Below are 20,397 nucleotides of genomic sequence, written 5' to 3'. Positions count from 1 at the left end.
TTCTCCAGTCCATGCTCCAGTCAATTTGTGGTAGATTTTTTTACCCTTGTACCCTAGATTCCGGTGGCTCGTCCTTTACGAATCTTTGTGGTAGATTTTTTTATTTATCCTATATTTTAGAGTAGAAATATTCGTACCACAATTTTTGAGAAACTTACTACATTGTATAGGTTATACAACTGACTTTACAAACATTTAATGCACAACTATGGTAGATTTATCAAAAATAGTGATACAAGTATCACCTCCCTTATTATTGTCTTGTTTGTTTGTTTTGTTCATAAAATTAGATAATACCAAAAATAGTCTTCTGCTGTCGTTTGTTGCATGATTTACGCATCAGCTTACATAAAAAAAAAAAAAAATTAAGTTAACAAGGGTAAAACATTTACCCAAAACCTGATAGTCTTGAAAAATGTACATGACGCAGCTGAAAGAGACCATAAAGTTGGGTTCAAATGAACCAATTTGCTAGGGCAAGTTAACTGTGAACCTAGGCAACAATGTAACTCTACAAACAATTCAATAATAGTCAAAATTGGACGAATACGAGCTACTGTGTAAGTGAAATCTATAACCTCATGCACCAAATCGGGCATAGCATCCAATGAATGTGCCTAGAATGAATAAATATAAGGCCTAATAAGCTATACAGAGATAAGACCCACGTATCCAGCATATAGCATCAATATACATGATATAATGTATGCACCTCCAACAATGACAGGTTCCTTTATCCCACATGATTCAAGGTGGTAATGCAAGGGAACCACCTTAAACAAACGTCGCCCAATTCCATGCAACCGCTTCGTGGTCTTGAAATATGATACCTACCAAAAACAAATCAGATTAGAATGCAGTTGAACTATGTAATAGCTAGACATGCTTTTGGTCAATCATAAAATGTAGATGTTGCAGAATGAGTAGGCTTTCTAAACCATTCAAAACAGATTAGGCCAACGTAACACTAATTTTTGTCTGTTACAAGTTCGAGAAAATTTATAGTAAATTTACACTTTGGTAGTTACAAGTTTTGTCTGTTAAGGTCAATTTGGACAGGCTAAAGCCTAATTTATAGTAATGTAACTGTTCAGATGTTTGGACTACTTGTTACAGGTATCTTTTGACGGGATTGGGTATGATTGTCGTTGGTCAACTGAAACTATTATTACTTAATGGGCATATAGAAAAGCTATAATTACCATTTAATGACATTCACCGAAGATTAAGATATTAAAGTCAACTATATATCAAAAAAATAAATAAAATGTAGCCAACATGATTAATTTAGCCAATGTGATTCATATGATTTTGGCCAAATATATGAAAAAATTATGGCAAATGTTGCAAGAAATACTTTATAAAGGAAAAATGACTTGAACAATAATTGTGCCGTGAGTGGCCAAAATAACAAAATTATTGGGCATATTTCTAATTTCATTTATGCACCTCCATAGGCTATGTTACCATGTTGGCTACACTTTTTAAATACTTTTTCTATCAAAATATATAGCTGGCTTTCATAGTTAAATTTAGGGTAAATGTCATTAAACATAACCTTAACAAAACCATTCTTCAAATAACATGCCAAATAAATATATAAAAGCATCATAGCAACTGATACCTGCAATATAACAGATAGTGCTTCCAATACAATGACTCCAGACGAAATAAGTAACGGAAAGAACATTCCTGTAGAAGCTGCCATTGCAGCCAGTGCTCCGCCCAACGCCAAAGCTCCAGTATCACCCATAAATACAGAAGCCTTGTACCGGTTATGAAAAAGGAAACCAACACAAGCTCCTGCCATTGATGCTCCAAACACAGCAAGATCTGAACATATTGGAAGAGCAGAACGATAGATCTCATTTGAATCTTCGAAAAAAACTTCACGACTCTAAAACGACTCTGAAAAATAACATAGTGTACTAACCAGAACATATTGGAAGAACTGCAATGGACATGCCAATAAAAGAAAGTGCAGCAGTTCCTCCCGCTAATCCATCAAGACCATCAGTTAGCTCCACTCCATTTGTCATTGACACAAAACCTAATACAGTCAATAATAAATAAGAACTTCCCATGCATATCAGGCCCAATGGTAGGGGCAGAGGCACCACCATTTTACTGCACAAAAAGAAGCAACATATATTTTAGGTGCCAAAGTGTAAGATTTAAACATTCAATGTCCAAACAGTAAGAGGACTTATAGTTATCCATCAATTACTTTAGCATATTTTTTATTCATATACTCATTTGCTAATTTCTTGGAAACTTGGATTTTTATGTTTCAAATTCAACGTAGATGCTGATAAAATGGCAGGCAAGGGGCTTTTGAGTTCACAAGATTTTAATATATATTTGCTTATTTCATGTTTAATCACAACAGATTTCAGAACATCATTATTTTACTAACAATAAATAAATAGCTTAAAATATATTTGGATTACTCTAATAAATATACCGGATTTCAGATAGACAAAAAACTTTTTAAAAAGTCAAAAGTATGACCTCTCTCCATGTATGTCATCATGCAGACATGGGGAACATTTAATTTGTAGATTATGTTTTATCTTTGATTCACATATTGTTAGAATAAAATGTCCAGCTAGTAACAACTTGGACATTAATCTACTTCTCGGAAGAATGTTGGCAAAGACAGGAGCATAAAAGTTTCATAACACGTTTAAAATCCAGAATGAGAGAAAATTATAACATTATAGGATTTCACTGCAAGAATTACATCTAAGTTAGTTACCATGAAAATGGTTACAAGAAAGTATACATGCTGTATGGTGAAGATATATTCCTGGTACATAACCAAAAATAGAACAATGTTCCAACAGCTACCTGTGCAATAAAGTTCAAGTAAGAGCTAACTTCAAGATCTCCCACTGTGAGGAGCAGATAAGCCATATAATGAGAAAAGTTAGTATAGGAGGCAAGATGGCCAGACCAAACCAGTTAGGTAACGGGGTTGAAATGGGTTTAGCTTAGCCGACAAAGACCTTTGTACTTATAGAATAACTAATGCGTTGATTATGATTATGATTACGATAAAAATATTATTAGTTTACCACGAACATTATTCGAAACTTAACAGTATATCAACACTTTAAAAGGCTGTTTGCTAAAATGGTTGCAAAACTCAGCGGGGAACTCGGACTTAACTCGGGACTCGGCAACCAAAAGGGGCGAGTTAGCTAAACCCAGTTAATAAATAAACCTCGGGATCAACGCCGGTAAAAAGTCAGCTTACGCGGGAAAAGCTCATCCAACTCGGGTCAACTCTTAAAACTTTCTTTTAAATAATTTTAAAATTTTTTAAATAACTTTTATTTTTGTTTTTTACGAAGATATTGTTTGTGTTTGTTGCTAATTTTTCTGTTAATCTGTTAAATCTATCAAATAATATTTATATTTTTGAACTATATAGTACTATGTTTATGTTTCTAAACAATTATGAGTTAAGTTTGAAGTGTGTAGTGGATTTCTGATTTTCTATTACATATAATTTCCAAAATTATTATTTTAATAATTAAAAATCCAATCAGGGTACCCCCCCCCCCACCCCCAAAAGCAAGTCTGAGTCACCAAAAACTTGTGTCTCGGCCCCTCTCCAAGCCAAGTTCAAGTCAACAGTTCCCCAACCTTGTTTGCTAATTGCTATAAACATTGACTATGGGAAACTTTGAGAACATCTGACCCGTTGCCCTCTCCGCTAAATTTTTTGGTTTGACCCACTTGACCAGGCTAAGTTGCCACCTATAAAGATTAGTAAAAGCTTTTACCTCGAACAGAATTCTTATCCGCGGAGATAACCCGATCTTCCTCCTTTTCACCAGAGTTAAAAAGTCGTCTATTAATCCAATTGTGGCAAATGCTAAAGTTGCTATAGATGCTCCTGAAACTTCTGTAGAAGAAAATCCAACTAATACTTCAGCCACAACTACTCCGATTGGTATAAGAAACAATCCGCCCATCGTGACAGTTCCCTTCTTAGAGGAGTGCCTTGCTGGCCATTTGCTAATAATCATTTGCATCTTTGAAATTCGGAATAACGGAACACATATATAGCCAGCGAAAGACACTAAGATTGCAGACGCTGTAAAAGGGAATATCAAGTGAAATGGTGGTAAAGGAAGCCTAACTATCCTCCATGCGTGTGAATCCAAGAGTAGTAGAAGCATTGTCAAAAAGGTAACAAGCCCTATATTGATTAAGATTCCGTACTTAACTCTGCAATGCAAAAGTAGTAGATGTAAGTCTGTCCCTATTAACTTGTATACTTAGATGGAGGAAATTACTTGTAGAATGACATACTCAAAAATTTGATAGCAGGACTATGAAGTATCTCACCTGCTTCTCTTCCTGGATCTACCCATCATTGCCAGCCTTTGAGCAGCCGTTGTCAAGGAATCATCAGACTGACGACGCTCACTTGATGTTGGAATATCAACATCAGTGATTGGATTTAATATAATATCTCCATCACTTTCTTCACCTTCACTTGACGAGAAGGTGTATCCAACAGAACCATCACTGTCAGCTCTATCATCTAGTGGAAAACTAGACATGTCCTATAAAATAAAAATAATTAGAAAATATAAAGCTTTGATATATACGCCCACGCACCGAATAATAATTTATTGCATAATCTATTTTTTTAAATGTGCTTCATCCAGTGAAAAAATTAATGCACTGTAGAGAGGGGGATGTTGTACACAGACTTGCATTTTGATTGATTTTTTGGGTAATGGCATTACCCCAGTAAATTATGATTTATGATTGCTTACATATAAATTGTATTGTAATTGGCCTGAAGAAGCAGTTTTGGTTTCAACTACTTCCACGACTATGCGTTAGTCTATAAGCATTCGGATTTTTCATATTGACTTATGGCCTTACCAGTGAGAATCGATATTCATCAAGTAATCAGTGCAACCAATATTTCGGGACTTCACATTTCCTTTGTTATATATTAATGGAAGAAGGATATCTAAAAGCCATTGCCAATAGTATTATTATAGATAATTTAGAAATCTGAAAGGTCGACTTGAATGCGCTAAAGCCAGATTTTTGAGTTTAGAACTCTTGACCTCCAATTCACCAACTAGATTGCATCAATCAATGATTGTAACAACACATGGTTTTTGAGTATAAAATCTAGACACATTGCATCTAGCGTAGTATTATCAACTAGCATTTGTTCAATATCTCTCCCTATCCATGAAAGGCTCGTGTCTTGCCAACACTCTAAAGATTCTTGGTTGTGTTCTAACAGTATTCCATACTAGTTACATGTTTCAGCCAACGGCAAGTTAAGAATATTGGTGATGTCACGTAAATAGGAGGCATATCTTGTCAGCGTAAGTACACAGATTTGCATTGCCATTAGGACATCCTTCTTGTGCGGATACAAAGACGCCTAAACTTAGGGTTTTCCTCCATAGGACTATTAATTATGATGGTACTAATTTCAGTAGTTCATTTCTGAACGTTATATCCAAGTGTAGCTTACTTAAGTGCAAACTATCATCCTCAGTGTCAATATATTTTGGGCAAGCATAGGATACTAAACTACTAAATAAAACCTCAAACATAAATGTACGGCAAAAACTGAACTCAAATATATAAAAAATAAAAAACAATAGAAAAAACAAAGATTTGACATGGTTATGTCCGATCGATGTGATTGGTTTTATCCACAGACACAAACCCGGATATCCAATTCAATTTTTAATACACTTGCTACAAAAATTATAGCCCTGCAATTCGAAAACAAAGGAAACCTATTGTTGATGTAGGTGAAAACATCATAAATGATTTTAGTGTTGGATTTGGCCGAAATGCACATAGTTACTCAAAAACATGCCAACGGTGAAAACTCATAGCATCACTCCTTCACCATGCCCAGTGGTCCTTTCGGCCATTCAGGATCGTTTAGGGGCCCAAAATGGCGTTTTAGATATTTATGTTTCTTATTTTTGAACTTTTAGATTTGTTTAGATTTTGACATTTTGTTTCCTCAATCTGTTTCGGATAAGAACTGTATAGCTCCCTTCCCAAAGTATTTGCCTATTTAAATACCCTTGGAATTAGGATATTGCAACAATTTTTGCTTTTGACAAATAATAAAAAATCGTGAACCCCCTATAGGTTTCCAATTTGTTTAGCTCTTAAATTCGTGTTTGATCTGCAAGGTCATCCAATCATATTGTCTATACAAAGAGGGCAGGGGCGGGTCTAATCCCTTTAAACTTTCGCACTGTTTTTTGTCAAATTGCAATACGGGTGGGGGTTATAACTCTATTACTAAGATCTCATATACTAAGTCATAGTTAATGTCACAAGCAAGACAAGTGAAATCACCTAATTGATAAACATATTCAAGTAATTCGGTTATGATGAATATGTAATTATGTATGCATTGCTCCATGGAATAGACGTATCAATATACAAAGTCAAATCAAATATCATATATCTATCTGTCTTTCATAATGTTTTAAAATAAGAAGAAGAAAAAAAAAAAGGAGAAAGAAGATATACATACCCAATCCATGGAAGCAATAGTAAGTCTTTTAATAGGCGGCCCTCCATACCCATATCTTTTACTAATTCTCGATGATGATGCGGATAACTGTAACAAATACTAATAATTAAATAACGACATGATCCTAATATCAATCCTAGATAGTATATAGGGTGGCTTTTCGTGAGAACACCCTTAGATTGAGAACAAGAACACTTAAAAACTTCATGATGCATTAAAAGTCCATAAAACAAACAAAGTGTATAACTAAATATCTTTATTTAAGTGTTTAACAGATCCTTTAGTTTATGGACTTTTAATGCATCAGCATCAAGTTTTTAAGTGTTCTTCTCAATTTAAGGCTGGATGTATTGGATTGACAACCTAATGTAACAAACGAAGAATGTGTGATTGAATTTACAAACATGTACCTTGAAGTAGTAATGAACATTGGGAGGAAATGTTAAAATAGTGTTTAGTTGATGACTAGGAGATGGTAAGAATTTGGGGAAATTGACAGATGAACAACAACAGCAGCAATTACTATAACAACACCACCAAGAAGAAGAATTAGGAGATCGGATCATTATTATTATTGATATTTAATTTTTAATCTATTATTTTTAATATTGAAAGAGTGATAACAGAAGCATATATATATATGATGTTATATGTGGTGGGTGTTATATCTGGAAAGAAATAAAAATAAAAATATGGAGAGAGGGGATACGACCCCCAGATTGGTTGCTTTGGGGTTATCGGCGATGGGAGGGGGCATATGCCCCAAATTTAGAATCATCAAAATCCCACCTCGTATCACAAACTTTTACGAGTGAAGTCAAATTATCGTAAAAACGGGACCACTTTGAGTTTAAAGTGGCGTATTTGAAAAACAAATTTACCTGCATTTCAAAAACTATTTACCTTTCAAGAGTTTTTTCTAATTAATCTTTTATATTTATCTTTCTTATAAAGCAAACTAGATTTTAGACCTATAGCCAACATTAGATACGGAGTTTACGATATTATCAATATTAGATCTTCATACATTTAATTTATAAAATCTTATAATTTTGAAGATATACAGTTCTAAGTGTTATAATGTGCAAGTTGTAGTACAATAATCGCATGCTTGTCACTGTCATTATTAGATGACACATATTGATGAAATTGTTTCACGTAGTCATTCCACAAGGCATATGTTACAATAACTTTCCTGTTATAAAAGTTTTTGAAACCAATTATATTCATAATGTAATATTATTATTAAAATATAATTAAGAATTAAAATATAACTATACTTGTGATCATGTACTTGACATTCAAGTATATGTATGTGGTCATGATGCATGCTCTTTTTCAATCACATGTCTTATGATAATTAGATAACAATTATGATTATTTTCAATTTCTTTGATAACAATTAGGACTCTTGATTTGAGTGACAATTGTAACTTAAAAAAAAAATATAAACACTTTTTGCAACTTTTTTAAGAAAATTTTAAAAAAATCCTCTCAAGTTGATAATTAAAAATAAATATAAATTAAGTATTGAGGGCTAAAAAGTGTAAATTATTGATGAAAAACAAAAAAGGGTAAATTAATGAGACTTTTTCTACAAATTAATATAAATAATATTATAATAATATATTTGAATAATTATTATTATGATTTTTAATTTATCGTTTATCTAAATGATGACATAAGCGAGTGTCAATTTGATAAAATTAAGCGATTTGATTGGTTAATAAGTCATTAGTTCAACTGTGTTATAGTATATATTAAGATAGACTTTTCTTAATTCAGCATATTTTTGTTCTATCCAAAATGCCCTTATACAGAAACAAAACTACACATACGCTACTCATTCTTCTCTGCAACCTAATCACAAATACAAACAAACACATCTCTCTAATTTTGATCCATCATCATCACCAACCACTGTCGTCAATCATCATCGGGTGTCATTAATCCCCAAAACTATCACTACCAACCCCGCCAATGACCACCGCTGCCATCGATCCCCAACACCGGCCATTGCCGCCATCATCATATTTTAGGGTTTAATATATTCTCTCCGCGTACCAACACTTTTAATTTGTTGATTTTAGTTAGTTCTATTTTATTGGTTCAGGTTATCTACAATAAAATGACCTGACACTGTACGGGACTCTAATATAACGGAATCGCAAGAAATTCAAGATAATCATTTGTTTTGGTCAAAAATTAGCTAAAATAATCTATTTTGAAGACTTAGATCAATAATGTAACCAAACTTTCGTTCGTGAGGTTAAGGGCTTGTAAAATACGTTTAGATTCAAAGATGCGTTAAACAAAAGATATTTTTCAAAGATTATGTCGACTAAAACAATAAAAGGGTGTCAAAGATATTCGCAAACTATGATTAACAAACAAAATATAATGAAGATTATATCGTAAGAAACAAGATTAAAGTAAGAATTAAACAAATAATGCAATAAAGTAAAGAGTAAGGAAGAAGAACACCGATATTTGTTGACGAGGGAAAGACCTTAATCCTTCAAGGATTGCCTGCATAAAAACCCCGGAGGAAACAATCGTCCCTGCCTTTGTTCTTTTTTTAATTATGTTTAAAAGATTACAAGGGTTGAATTCGGTTGATCAATATTTCTAAGTGAGAATAAAGATGAGAGTAATGAGAGTAGTGTGTGTGAATACAACTGTTTATGAGCAGTAAGTAATTAGAAGCTCAGATGCCTAATATCAATCAACTTCCTTCGTTTATATAGACTAAGGGTCTAACTAACTATCCGACTTTGTAGGGATCTTCCGAGTATTCATAATTGAACGTTGGAGCATATCTCGACTGATCTTGTAGTCGTTTGAAGATATTCTCCTCATGTTGAAATCAACTTGAAGTCCGATTATGTTGGTAGACTTGGTCTTCTTTGCGTGTTGATAAGATAAAACATGCGTCAAATCCTTTTTATACCGTTAGAGATATCCTTCAATGCTCGATATCGAATATTCCAGAACCTGCATGCTTATCTAACAATAATATTCGAAGTATATTGTTAATAATATATCAATAGGTAATTAGAATATTTTGATGAGTCAAGATCCTGAGTTGTCAAGATCTTGGACCTTCAAGATAATAAGACCTGAAATTTCACCCATAACAATTGTCCCCAAAGTTATTTAAATAAAATCTATTTTGTTAAAATAACTTTGAATCTTCTAGAATATGCTTTGACCCAAGTCAATAAGTAAATTTCAAAACCATATTAAAGATAAGACGCATGGAACATGGAGAGCCAAGAGTCGTGACGCGATAGGTAACTACTTGACGGTTCATTTCCATCTTTTCACCCCTCTATATAAGCAAATAGTTTTACACTTCCAAAATCATAAAACTTTTTATCTCTTCGTATGCAAAAATTCTCAGTATGTCTTTGAAATCACTAGGAGAATTCCTTCAAAAAGTACGTTCAAATATTTTAGTGAGATTATTTTCTTATTTCTTTTGACTTATTTAATTTTTGTTTCAGTCTCTTACTGATCTTGAAGAACAACAAATCACCAAAGATAAAATCAACGATGACATTATACAAACATTGGAAGGTCTGCTCAAGTCTTATAAAGAATCCGTTGAAACGGAAAAACAAATGGGTTTGGAAGTGAAGAACAGTTTGGAAGCCAAAAACAAGATTTTGAATAATACTTTAAAAGATCTCTGTTGCGAACTTGGTGTGATACAAGAAGAGCTTAGGGGTGCTCGAGAAGAGTTGGAAAGAGTCAGATCTATTTTAAATAAACTGAAAGAGATCAACCCTGAGCTTTACTGGGATATTCTTGTATAAATAAAATATGGGCAATGATGGATATGATGCAAAGGCCGGAGCCCATTTTTTAGACTCTTTTGATTTAGGAAGATGAAACCGCTTACAAGCAGTTACTTATGTATTTTTATAAATGAATGGAAACTATCTTTCGATCTTTTTTATTTTTCATGCAAAAATCTAAGTTGTTTATTAAGGGTAAAAACGGAAAATGATAGATCAATTTAATGACGTCATATGTTAGTTAATAATTATACTTGACTTATTTGACTACCTTTACAGTAAGTAATCAAATCAAAGTAGTAATTAAGGAGTAAGATACATGCACCTTTTATTCGCAATTAAGATCCACTTGTAGGCTATGATCCATAGTTCGCAGCATCTTTGATTATTGTCAGTCTCCACTTATTCCTAAAAAAAATAATATATGTGTGGGACTGAATAGATTTTTGGAGGGGATTAAGATTAAGAAGGGAATTATTAATTTTAAGATTTTCGTAGGGACATTGGTGTTCAAGATATAGAGGGTGCCTCAGTATCTTGAACTTGCTTGGGAGGTGTGATTAGCCTTTTCGTGTATTTGTGTAATGGGTGGTTGTGAGTCCCCTACACAAGATGTTAGTCGAATATAACAAGATAATACAAGTATATCAAGTAACCCGACTGGCAAGTAATTCTGATCTAGATAAAGACTAGTTCAGAATTATGATCCAGATATGGATATTAACACAAAGTAAATACGAGAAACAAGTGCTTGAAACTATATAAATAATATGTATAATCAAGTATTAGGCAAAGAGTCACGATGTATTTTTCAATGTATTTTATTCATTGGTATAAACAAAATACAAAGGTTATTGTGGAACAAAGATAATCACACTTGTGAAAATATCTAAACAACCTTGAAATACAAATGATCTATCAACTAAGAAATACTAGTAAGAATTACTTAGAGTATATCTCACAAGTTGCAATGCCAAAGTTCCAAGCCGTTTGAAAGTTGTGAGAAGTCTTGTATTTATAGACAAAGTCCATGATGACGTGGACTTGTCCGTACATTACATGGTTGGGACACATTTAAGGAAAAAAATAATATTCCTTAAATCGTGTGTTTTAAGGTTAAGTGTGAAAGTCATTTGATGTGACATTTCACACTTTATTCCCAACCATTTTACTTAATTAAAAAGCTTTCCAGAGACAATATTGTTGTCTGGATAAAGCATGGTAAAGTAAAAACGCTTCCTTGTAATCAGTGCAAAGTGGTGTAAGTACTTTACACTGAGCAGCTTCAGATCTTCAATCAGATAGAATCTCCTCAGAGCTCTGATTCTCAGAAGATTCTTTTCTTCAGTCTTCAGTCTTCGACTTCAAAATGAATGTCTTCAGTTTGGGCTGATCCTGATGTGAATTGAAGCTTCAGAGAACTAATTCTGAGAGAGCTCAGAAATTCTGTACAAGTATTTTCTCTGAACTTCAGATATTTCTGAACAAATTATACTTGGTCGATTTCTGACCTAACGAATTTTGTAAGTCTAAAATGCAAGTTTTGTTTAAGTTGTAAAAATTTTCTAAGAACATCTTATAGATCATTAATGTCTTAGAGTTTTACTTGTGTTTTTCTAACTTAAAACTATCATCTACTTGTTGGTTGTAACTTGTAACATATATACAGTACATAAATTTAGAATTTTTTACGAGTACATAGAAATGAAAATATATACAAGTACATGATAAGCAGAAAAAAGAAACTACTTCTTGGCTGGCCTTGAACCTGAGGGAGCTTCAGTAGCCTTCCTTTTCTGAGGAGAGGGATCCTTCTTTCCAAACAATCTATCTTCAATCTCCACCTAGCCTTCATCTATGTTCTGAAATGCCAAATTCGTGAACTGAAACCCTAGAATACTCCTCAGCTGTCCTTCCTTCTCTTTTCACCACCAGATCAAATAATTTAAGTCCATCCTCCTTAACAATATCAATGTCAATAATCTTGCCAGGATGAGACCTATGTTTCATGTAATGCTCATGCTGGTCCTTTTCATGCTTATTCTGAATCTGAGCAACATCTTCAGACATTGGTTTGAAAGTAGAGAGGTCAGCATCACGAGCAGTTTTTCTTGATGTTCTTGGGCCAGTCACTTTGGGCTTAGTTGGTGGTCTTGACAATTCTTTTTCAACTTTTAGAACATCACCCAGAATTTCTTTCTTCTTTCTTGCCATCTCCTTTTCTCTATTTTTCACCAAGTCCTCAATGGACATTTTAAAGGTGAAATGGTCAAGTTTTTGTTCCAAGGGAGAATATTGCACACCATATTCCCATTCTTTGATATCTTTCTATGGATAGTCCCAAAGTTGCAGCATCAACATGGTCAAGGGTCCCTATCTTAAGATGTTGTTCCCTTTCCCTTTCTTTATTTTCCCTCCACATGATAAATTGATTTGAGACTTTCTTTTGCAACTTTTCTTCATCTACAGTCAGATCATGCAAGGGATACCCATACTCATCAATATTCTCACCAACAACTAGCCTAGAACCCTTGGCATTCTTTTTCTTGGGTTCATCAACAACTAGGACTTTTCCTTTATCTTTCCTTGCAGGCTCAGAGACTTGTTGTTTAGATTGCTTCTTGTGAGTCCACCTACACAAGATGTACAACGAGAACAAGATATAACAATATATAGAATAGGTTAATAATAAACACAAGTATATCAAGTAACCCGACTGGCAAGTGGTTCAAATCTAGATAAAGACTAGTTATGAACCACGATCCAGATATGGATATGAACAATAAAGAACAAATGCTTGAAACTATATAAATACTAATAATATTCAAGTATTATGGCAATGAGTCAAGATGTATTTTTCAATGTATTTTATTTATTGCTATAAACAAAATACAAGAGTTGTTGCGGAACAAAGATAATCACACTTGTGAAGATATCTAAACAACCCTAGAAATACAAATGATCTATGCGACAAGGAATTACTCGTAAGAATACTTAGAGTAATATCACACGTTGCAATTGCCAAAGTTCCAAGCATTTTAGCAAGTGTGAGAAGTCTTATATTTATAGGCAAACATGTCTTGATGACATGGCAATATGCTGTACAAATATGGTTGGATGCATTTATGGATTTGTGGGACAAATCCATAACATGCTTGTTTAAGGTAAAGTATGTAAGTTTCTTTGATGTGACTTAACATACTTTATTCTCAACCTTTTGCTAAAACTTTCCCAATCCCAGGTATAAAGTAATTAACCGGGTAAAGGTAGTTAAAGCTGCAAAAAGACCTTCCTCGTAATCAGTGAAAAAGTGTTGTAAATACTTTACTTTTTCACTGAGCCTCTTCAGATTCTTCAATCAGGTAAGATCTTCTCTGAGCTCTGCTTCTGAGATGATCTTCTTCTTCAGTCTCCAGTCTTTGACTTTAGTCTGAACGTCTTCAGTGTTGGTTGATTCTGAATTTGAAGTGAAGCTTCAGTGAGCTTTATTCTGAATGTCTTCAGAATCCTGAGCAAGCTTTCTTTACTGAACTTCAACTATTTTGAACAAATCATACTTGGTCGATTTTCGACCTAACAAATTCCCCCTATTTGTTCTAAAATAGTACATGTATTTTAGACTTCTATCTATACAAGTTTGTAAGTCGAAAAATACAAGTTTTTGTTTAAGTTGTAACAATATTTTTAAGGACATCTCATAGATCATGATGCCTTAAGAAAATTTTCTTGTTTGTTTTTCTAACTTAAACTATTTCCTAATAATATGATGTAACTTGCAACTATATAAAAGATACTGAGATGATTGTTCAGTTACAAGTACAGAAATGAAAATGGAAAATATTTACAAGTACAAATATTTACAAAATGATATGACTACTTCTTCGCAGGCCTTGAGCCAGAAGGTGCGTCAGTAGCCTTTCTTTTTGGAGAACTGATCTTCCCAAATAATCTTTCCTCCATCTCAACTTTGGCCTTCATTTTCTGTTATATCTTCAGCATCCAGGCGCCAGTTAGATGAGACTTCAGTTTTCCTTTCAGAACAGTGATCATTTCCTTGTGCTCAGAATACCCAAACTTATGCACTGAAACTTGCTCATTTTCTTCTTCTGCTCTACCTTCTCTCTTCACAATCAGATTGAACAATTTCAAACCATCTTCCTTCAGAATTTGCACGTCAAGGATCTTTGCAGGATGGCACCTGTGTTTCATATAAAAATCATACTGATCCTTTTCATGTTTATCCTTCACCTGAGCAACTTCTTTAGAAATAGGTACGAATGTAGAGAGGTCAGAATCTCGAGCATGTTTTCTTGTAGACCTTGGGCCAGTATGTTTGGGCTTCTGAGGTGGCCTACAAATTTCCTTCTCAACCTTCAGAACGCTAGCCATAATTTCTTTTCTTTTGATCTCCATCTCCTTCTTCCTATTCTTCACCAGATCTTCAATAGATAATTTGAAGGTGAGATGGTCCAGCTTTTGTTCTAAGGGAGAATACTTCACCCCATATTCATACTCGGCCATTTCTTCCAAAGCCTTCTGCACTCTTGCATCATGTTTGATCTTCTGATATCGTTCCACAGTAAGACCAAGAGCTGCAACATCCATCATATCAATGGTACCCATTGCCAAGTGTTGGGCCCTTTCCTTTTCTTTTGTTTCTCTCCACATAATAAACTGGTTGGAGACTTGTCTTTGAAGGGCTTCCAACTTTTTCTGATCAGCATCCAAATCTGGCATAGGATAACCATGTTCATCAACGTTCTCACCTACCACAAAACCAGAATCCTTAGCACCCTTCTTCTTTGGTTCCTCAACCATCTGAGCTTTACCTTTGTCTTTTCTAGCTTGTTCAGATGGTTGGGGTTCAGATTGTTTCTTCAGTTGTTGTTCCCCCTCAGATTGTTTCAAGGTTGCTTCCTTCATTTCTTGTGCACTGGACAGCAAACCAATCGGCAATTCACTTCCCCCTTTGGGGACCTCGACAGGCAGTTGTGCATACAATTCAATGGCCTTTTGCATGCCTTTAAGAGGTTCCCAACTCTGCTGCAAAACATTATCCGAAAAACCCTTTGCCATCAAAGCAAACTGAGATCTCAATCTGAAAAAGGAGTTCAGATTTAGCTTTTCATGCTCAAAGACTTCCTTCAGTAATGTTAGAGCACATAAAGTGCACAATCTGTTGTCCGATGCAATAATTCTAAAAGGCTGAGAAATTCGTACAATTATGCGTACGAAGTTTAAGTTCGTAAGAACTATTAAGTTAGTAAGGCCCAGCCCGTTTGTACGAACTTGACAGCCCAGTCCGTTTGTACAGCCTATAAATATAAGTCTTAGGTCACGAATTTAAGTTGATGATTTAGTTGCAACATAGAGTCATTCACTAGGTTCTGGAGGTAGAGATCTATACCTCGAGATACCGCCCAAACTATCACGATTCGTCTCAATGATTGTAATCCGTAATCATTGTAGATGTTGTTCATACGGATTCATCTTGTAATCATATGATTAATGATAGTATTTTTGTGTTTATCTCCTGTTCTTATTATCTTCGTGTGTGTTTATCATGATAATCATTAATTAACCCTAAAGACGATCATAGACGGATTCCGCACATCTATGATTGTTAGATCTCGTGTTAATCGATCCGGGAACGTGCTGAAACACGTTTTCACAAGTGGTATCAGAGCTTTGGAGGATGATATTTCCTCAAACGAGATCTGAAAATTAGGTTTTTGATGAAGAATTTCGACCAGATCTGCTAAATTCGTTTTGAATCCTGCAAAACGAAGATAGGAAACGAATTTAACTTTAAATTCGTTCTAAGTTCATCTCACGAAGATAGGAAACGAACTTAACTTACGAAGTTAGTTGTGCTTACGAACTTAAGTCTTAACTTCGTACAGATGAGGTCTTCACCTTACGAACTTAACCCCAAATAGCCAAACACACCTCACGAACTTAACCTTTTTCACCTCACGAACTTACACTTACGAACTTAGCATTTGGTTGCAAAGTAACTTTGTTCTTACGAAGTTAGATTGCACTTACGAAGTTAGTTGTTCTCACGAACTTAAACTTCGTTTCATGCAGACTTAGTTCTTACGAAGATAACATCTAAGTTCGTGCTGATGTCATCAAGAAGTTAGTTTAACTGAGAGTTGATGTCATTACGAAGATAGTCGTTCTAGCTGAGACAAGTTCGTATATGGTTCTTATCAGACGACGAAGATGTTCTCAAGCTACTTTAGAGGTTCAGTGTGTTTCAACATCAGAAGATCAATTACATGGAAGCACACAACACGGTAGTTATAAAAAAAAAAAAAAAAAAGGCGGGAAATCTCGAGTAAAATTTAATTTCTTCTATGGTCTTAGAAGTGGATTTTTACGCGAGATTCAAAATTTGGTAATGGTCAAAAAATTTTGGTCCGTTTTCGCGTATATTTGGCACGGTTTCGGCACAAAATTTCGACAATCATCAAATTTTTCCTAATTTACGTGAATACCAATGTTTCACGTAAAGGTGTTTTTCCCAGAAAATTTGGAGGGAAAATGGTGTACCCTGTTACCGGCGAAGAGTTTGCAGTTGTTATATGCTCTAGGCCATTTGGAACCTCATACAGGATAGGAGATACCTAAGACAGGCTGAAGTTCAAGATTTTGCAGAGAAATAGGGGGGATAAAACTTTCAGTCCTGGGTATTTCTAAGCAAAAATATGAACTACTCGACATTCATTGAAGATCAAAGGTTATTATGTTCATTCATTCAGTTTAACGGTTGATGGTGATTAAAGTATTATAATGTTCGAGTTTGAAGATCATCATGTTATTATTGGAGTATTATTAGAAGTTGATCTTTTTGATATAGCGGTTTGAACTGTTGAAATGTTGGTGCAATGAAGCTGGTTACTTGTTGTTGAGTATTTGAAGATTGAATCTTATCTATATTCCAAGACATAGAGATGATATCAGGTGACTGAGAGGAGCAGTCACGAAGATAAAGATCTTTATGTATGGCAGCGTATACAACTGAAGAGGATATCTGATTAGAAAGGCTTCGGGTGATTGGTAGAGTTGTGAAGATACAAGACAGAGTCAGACACTGCTAGTTGAGACAGGATTCATGATACTACAGTTTGTGATTCAAGCTACAGAGTTTCTTATTTTTGTGAGAGCTGATTGATTTGATGTTGATTGTTGGAAATTCAACTCCGCCATTACATGCCAATTAAGCAAGATGAGCAGAGTCTCCGGCAATAAATCCTGGGGTGGAAGATTGCTGATGTTTAATTTGGAGGTGCTACTACTGAGGGGGAGAACTACAGCGAGAAGTGTTGGGTTGGTTAGTTTTCATGAAGATATAGAGATTTTGCAGGTTGAAGATCAGATTGCAGTTTCAGAAGATCGAGTCTCAACATTGAAGATCCGATATCTCAAGTTAAGGGGGAGGCTATTCATTTAGACTTTCTATAATTAATATCGGTTTGTGAAGAATTGATTGCACCGGCCATGGGGGAGTTTGTTAGAGCACATAAAGTGCACAATCTGTTGTCCGATGCAATAATTCTAAAAGGCTGAGAAATTCGTACAATTATGCTTACGAAGTTTAAGTTTGTAAGAACTATTAAGTTAGTAAGGCCTAGCCCGTTTATACGAACTTGACAGCCCAGTCCGTTTGCACAGCCTATAAATATAAGTCTTAGGTCACGAATTTAAGTTGATGATTTAGTTGCAACATAGAGTCATTCACTAGGTTCTTGAGGTAGAGATCTATACCTCGAGATACCACCCAAACTATCACGATTCGTCTCAATGATTGTAATCCGTAATCATTGTAGATGTTGTTCATACGGATTCATCTTGTAATCATATGATTAATGATAGTATTTTCGTGTTTATCTCCTGTTCTTATTATCTTCGTGTGTGTTTATCATGATAATCATTAATTAACCCTAAAGACGATCATAGACGGATTCCGCACATCGATGATTGTTAGATCTCGTGTTAATCGATCCGGGAACGTGCTGAAACACGTTTTCACAAGTAATCCCCTTTTCTCTTCAAATAATTCACTAGAGGGGGGAGGAGCAACAACTTCTGACTGCTTTTTGAGCAAGGCCAGGATTTCATCCAGTTGCTTCGTCTGGTTTTGAACTTGTTGATCAAGAGTTGACACATAATTTTTCATTTCATTAACAGCTTTGTCAACCTTGTCATTTGTTGCCTTGGAGACTTCAGAAACCATCGACCTGACCTTCTCTTCAACCTTTTCTGCCACTGACACTGAAATCTGAGAAATAAGATCTTCAGAGAATACAGACTTCAGTGTCTTAGAAACCTTTTCACCAACAGAATCACCAAGGGACTTCTCATCAACACTTGGCTTCTTCCCCAACTCACCAACTTGTTTTTCAACTTCCAAGAAAGAGTTTTGAATCATAAGTACCCAGGATTGCAGATTTGCAACAACTGAAGTCTGCACATCCCTCTTGGTTAGCTTGAAGGGTTCACCAATTGCCTTACTTAATCCATTGCATGCCACAACCAATTCTTGCAACTTCCCAACCACCAAGCCCTCATTAACTGCAACTTTACTAAATTCAGTGCCCATAACATCCTGGGCACCCTTCAGATCGGCCAGAGACTTGGTGTTGGCAGTCAGAGATTTAGATAAGCCCTCAACCTGAATAAGTAGGTTGTGGACTTCGGTTTGTGATTTCTCTAACTGAGCTTCCATACTGAGGTGTGGAGCAGATGAAGTGGAAGCTGAAGCAACAAAGGGAGAAGTTCGAATCCCTGTCAGAGCCTTCTCCAGAAGTACATCAGAAGGACCCTCAGATTCTGTATCAGAGTCTAATTCTTTTTCTTGATCCTCTGGCAGGTCATAATTTCTCCTTGGTGGGATTTGATGAATTTGAAGGTGAAGGTGTTGAAGAGGTGGTTGAAAAACGGCAGAGGTGACATAGGAAGGGGTTGATCCTTCAGGAAATAAAGGGTGTTGGTGTGAAATTGGTGGTCTTTGGTAAGGTGGATCAAGATGAATGATGTTTTGTTGTTGTTGTTGTTGTTGTTGTTGTTCCAAAAGAGGTGGTGGCATTGGTTCGTCAACAAGGTTGAGGGTTGGCTCAGAATCCGATTGATTCTCCCTCAATAAATCCTCATCAAACTCAAAGTCCTCGAGGTTTCCCTTAGAAAGCTCATTGTCATCCCAGATATTTACTATCTGGTCAGATATGCTCTGGTCTTGATTCCCAGAATCTAAGCCAGCACCCAGTTCAGCAGTTACTTCAGCAGTTGCATCATCACTGGTCAAAACTGGAACTACTTCAGTCGATACCAGTTGTGTCCCAGTAACCCTTGTGCTGGATCCAAGAGTCTCTTCATTGGCCGCAAAGTTGAAACCTCCATCTCTCTGGGTATCACCTGAGAAATATCAAAAGTTTGTGCATGCACAGAGTGTAAGATTTGTGAAGTTACAGGGGGTGCACGTGCAGACTCAACTTCTAATGTGTGTTGGGCTGACACACTAATATCTTCATCATTTCCTCCTAAAGAAGTTTTGGAGATGGTTGCTTGCAAGTTTTCCATTTGACCTTCTTCTGAAACCTGTTTTGAGGTCTCAGAAGGCTGAGCTTGGGTACTAATATCCTTGGGCTATAAGGATGGCTTAAAAGGACGCAGTTTTAATAAACCCTTTGGAGATCCTGAGGAGTCTTTGGGAGATCCTCAGGTTGGTCAGTGGAAGATGAAGGTGGCTGGGTAGAACTTGTTTTGGGTTTAAACAAGTTGTTAGAAATCCAAAAATAGTGATACATTGTATTTTAAGCTATGGACTTACTTGTTGTTAAGTCATGTGTTGATGATTTCTAAGGTTGAGGGGCTAATAGTGTTAATTAGCATAGTTAGATAGTTTAGACTATAATTAGCCCTCAATTCCTTAGAAATCATAACTTTTCTTATGAACTTTGCATAACACATATAACATTACATCTGAAAAACACTCTCTTGATTCCAATTCTCTCTCAATACACACACAAACACCAAGAA

The 20,397-nt window shown here is 35.2% G+C and overlaps 1 protein-coding gene across 1 annotated transcript; it reads right to left on the bottom strand.

Moving 5' to 3' along the window:
- Positions 1–554: 554 nt before the first annotated feature.
- LOC122583914 (phospho-N-acetylmuramoyl-pentapeptide-transferase homolog) lies at positions 555–7,174 on the bottom strand. Its single transcript, XM_043756284.1, has 8 exons — positions 6,964–7,174; positions 6,554–6,640; positions 4,360–4,580; positions 3,792–4,239; positions 2,786–2,850; positions 1,934–2,127; positions 1,625–1,833; positions 555–830 (listed from the first exon to the last, which is right to left on the bottom strand). The coding sequence occupies exons 1-8, from the start codon at positions 7,117–7,119 to the stop codon at positions 648–650; spliced, it is 1,563 nt and encodes a 520-aa protein (XP_043612219.1). The 5' UTR covers positions 7,120–7,174; the 3' UTR covers positions 555–647.
- Between the last annotated feature and the right edge of the window lie 13,223 nt (positions 7,175–20,397).

Source organism: Erigeron canadensis, chromosome 9 (assembly GCF_010389155.1).
Source record: "Erigeron canadensis isolate Cc75 chromosome 9, C_canadensis_v1, whole genome shotgun sequence".
Lineage (NCBI taxonomy): Eukaryota > Viridiplantae > Streptophyta > Magnoliopsida > Asterales > Asteraceae > Erigeron > Erigeron canadensis.
The sequence above is the reverse complement of the archived record's forward strand: the minus strand, read 5'-3'. Positions and strand labels throughout refer to the sequence as shown.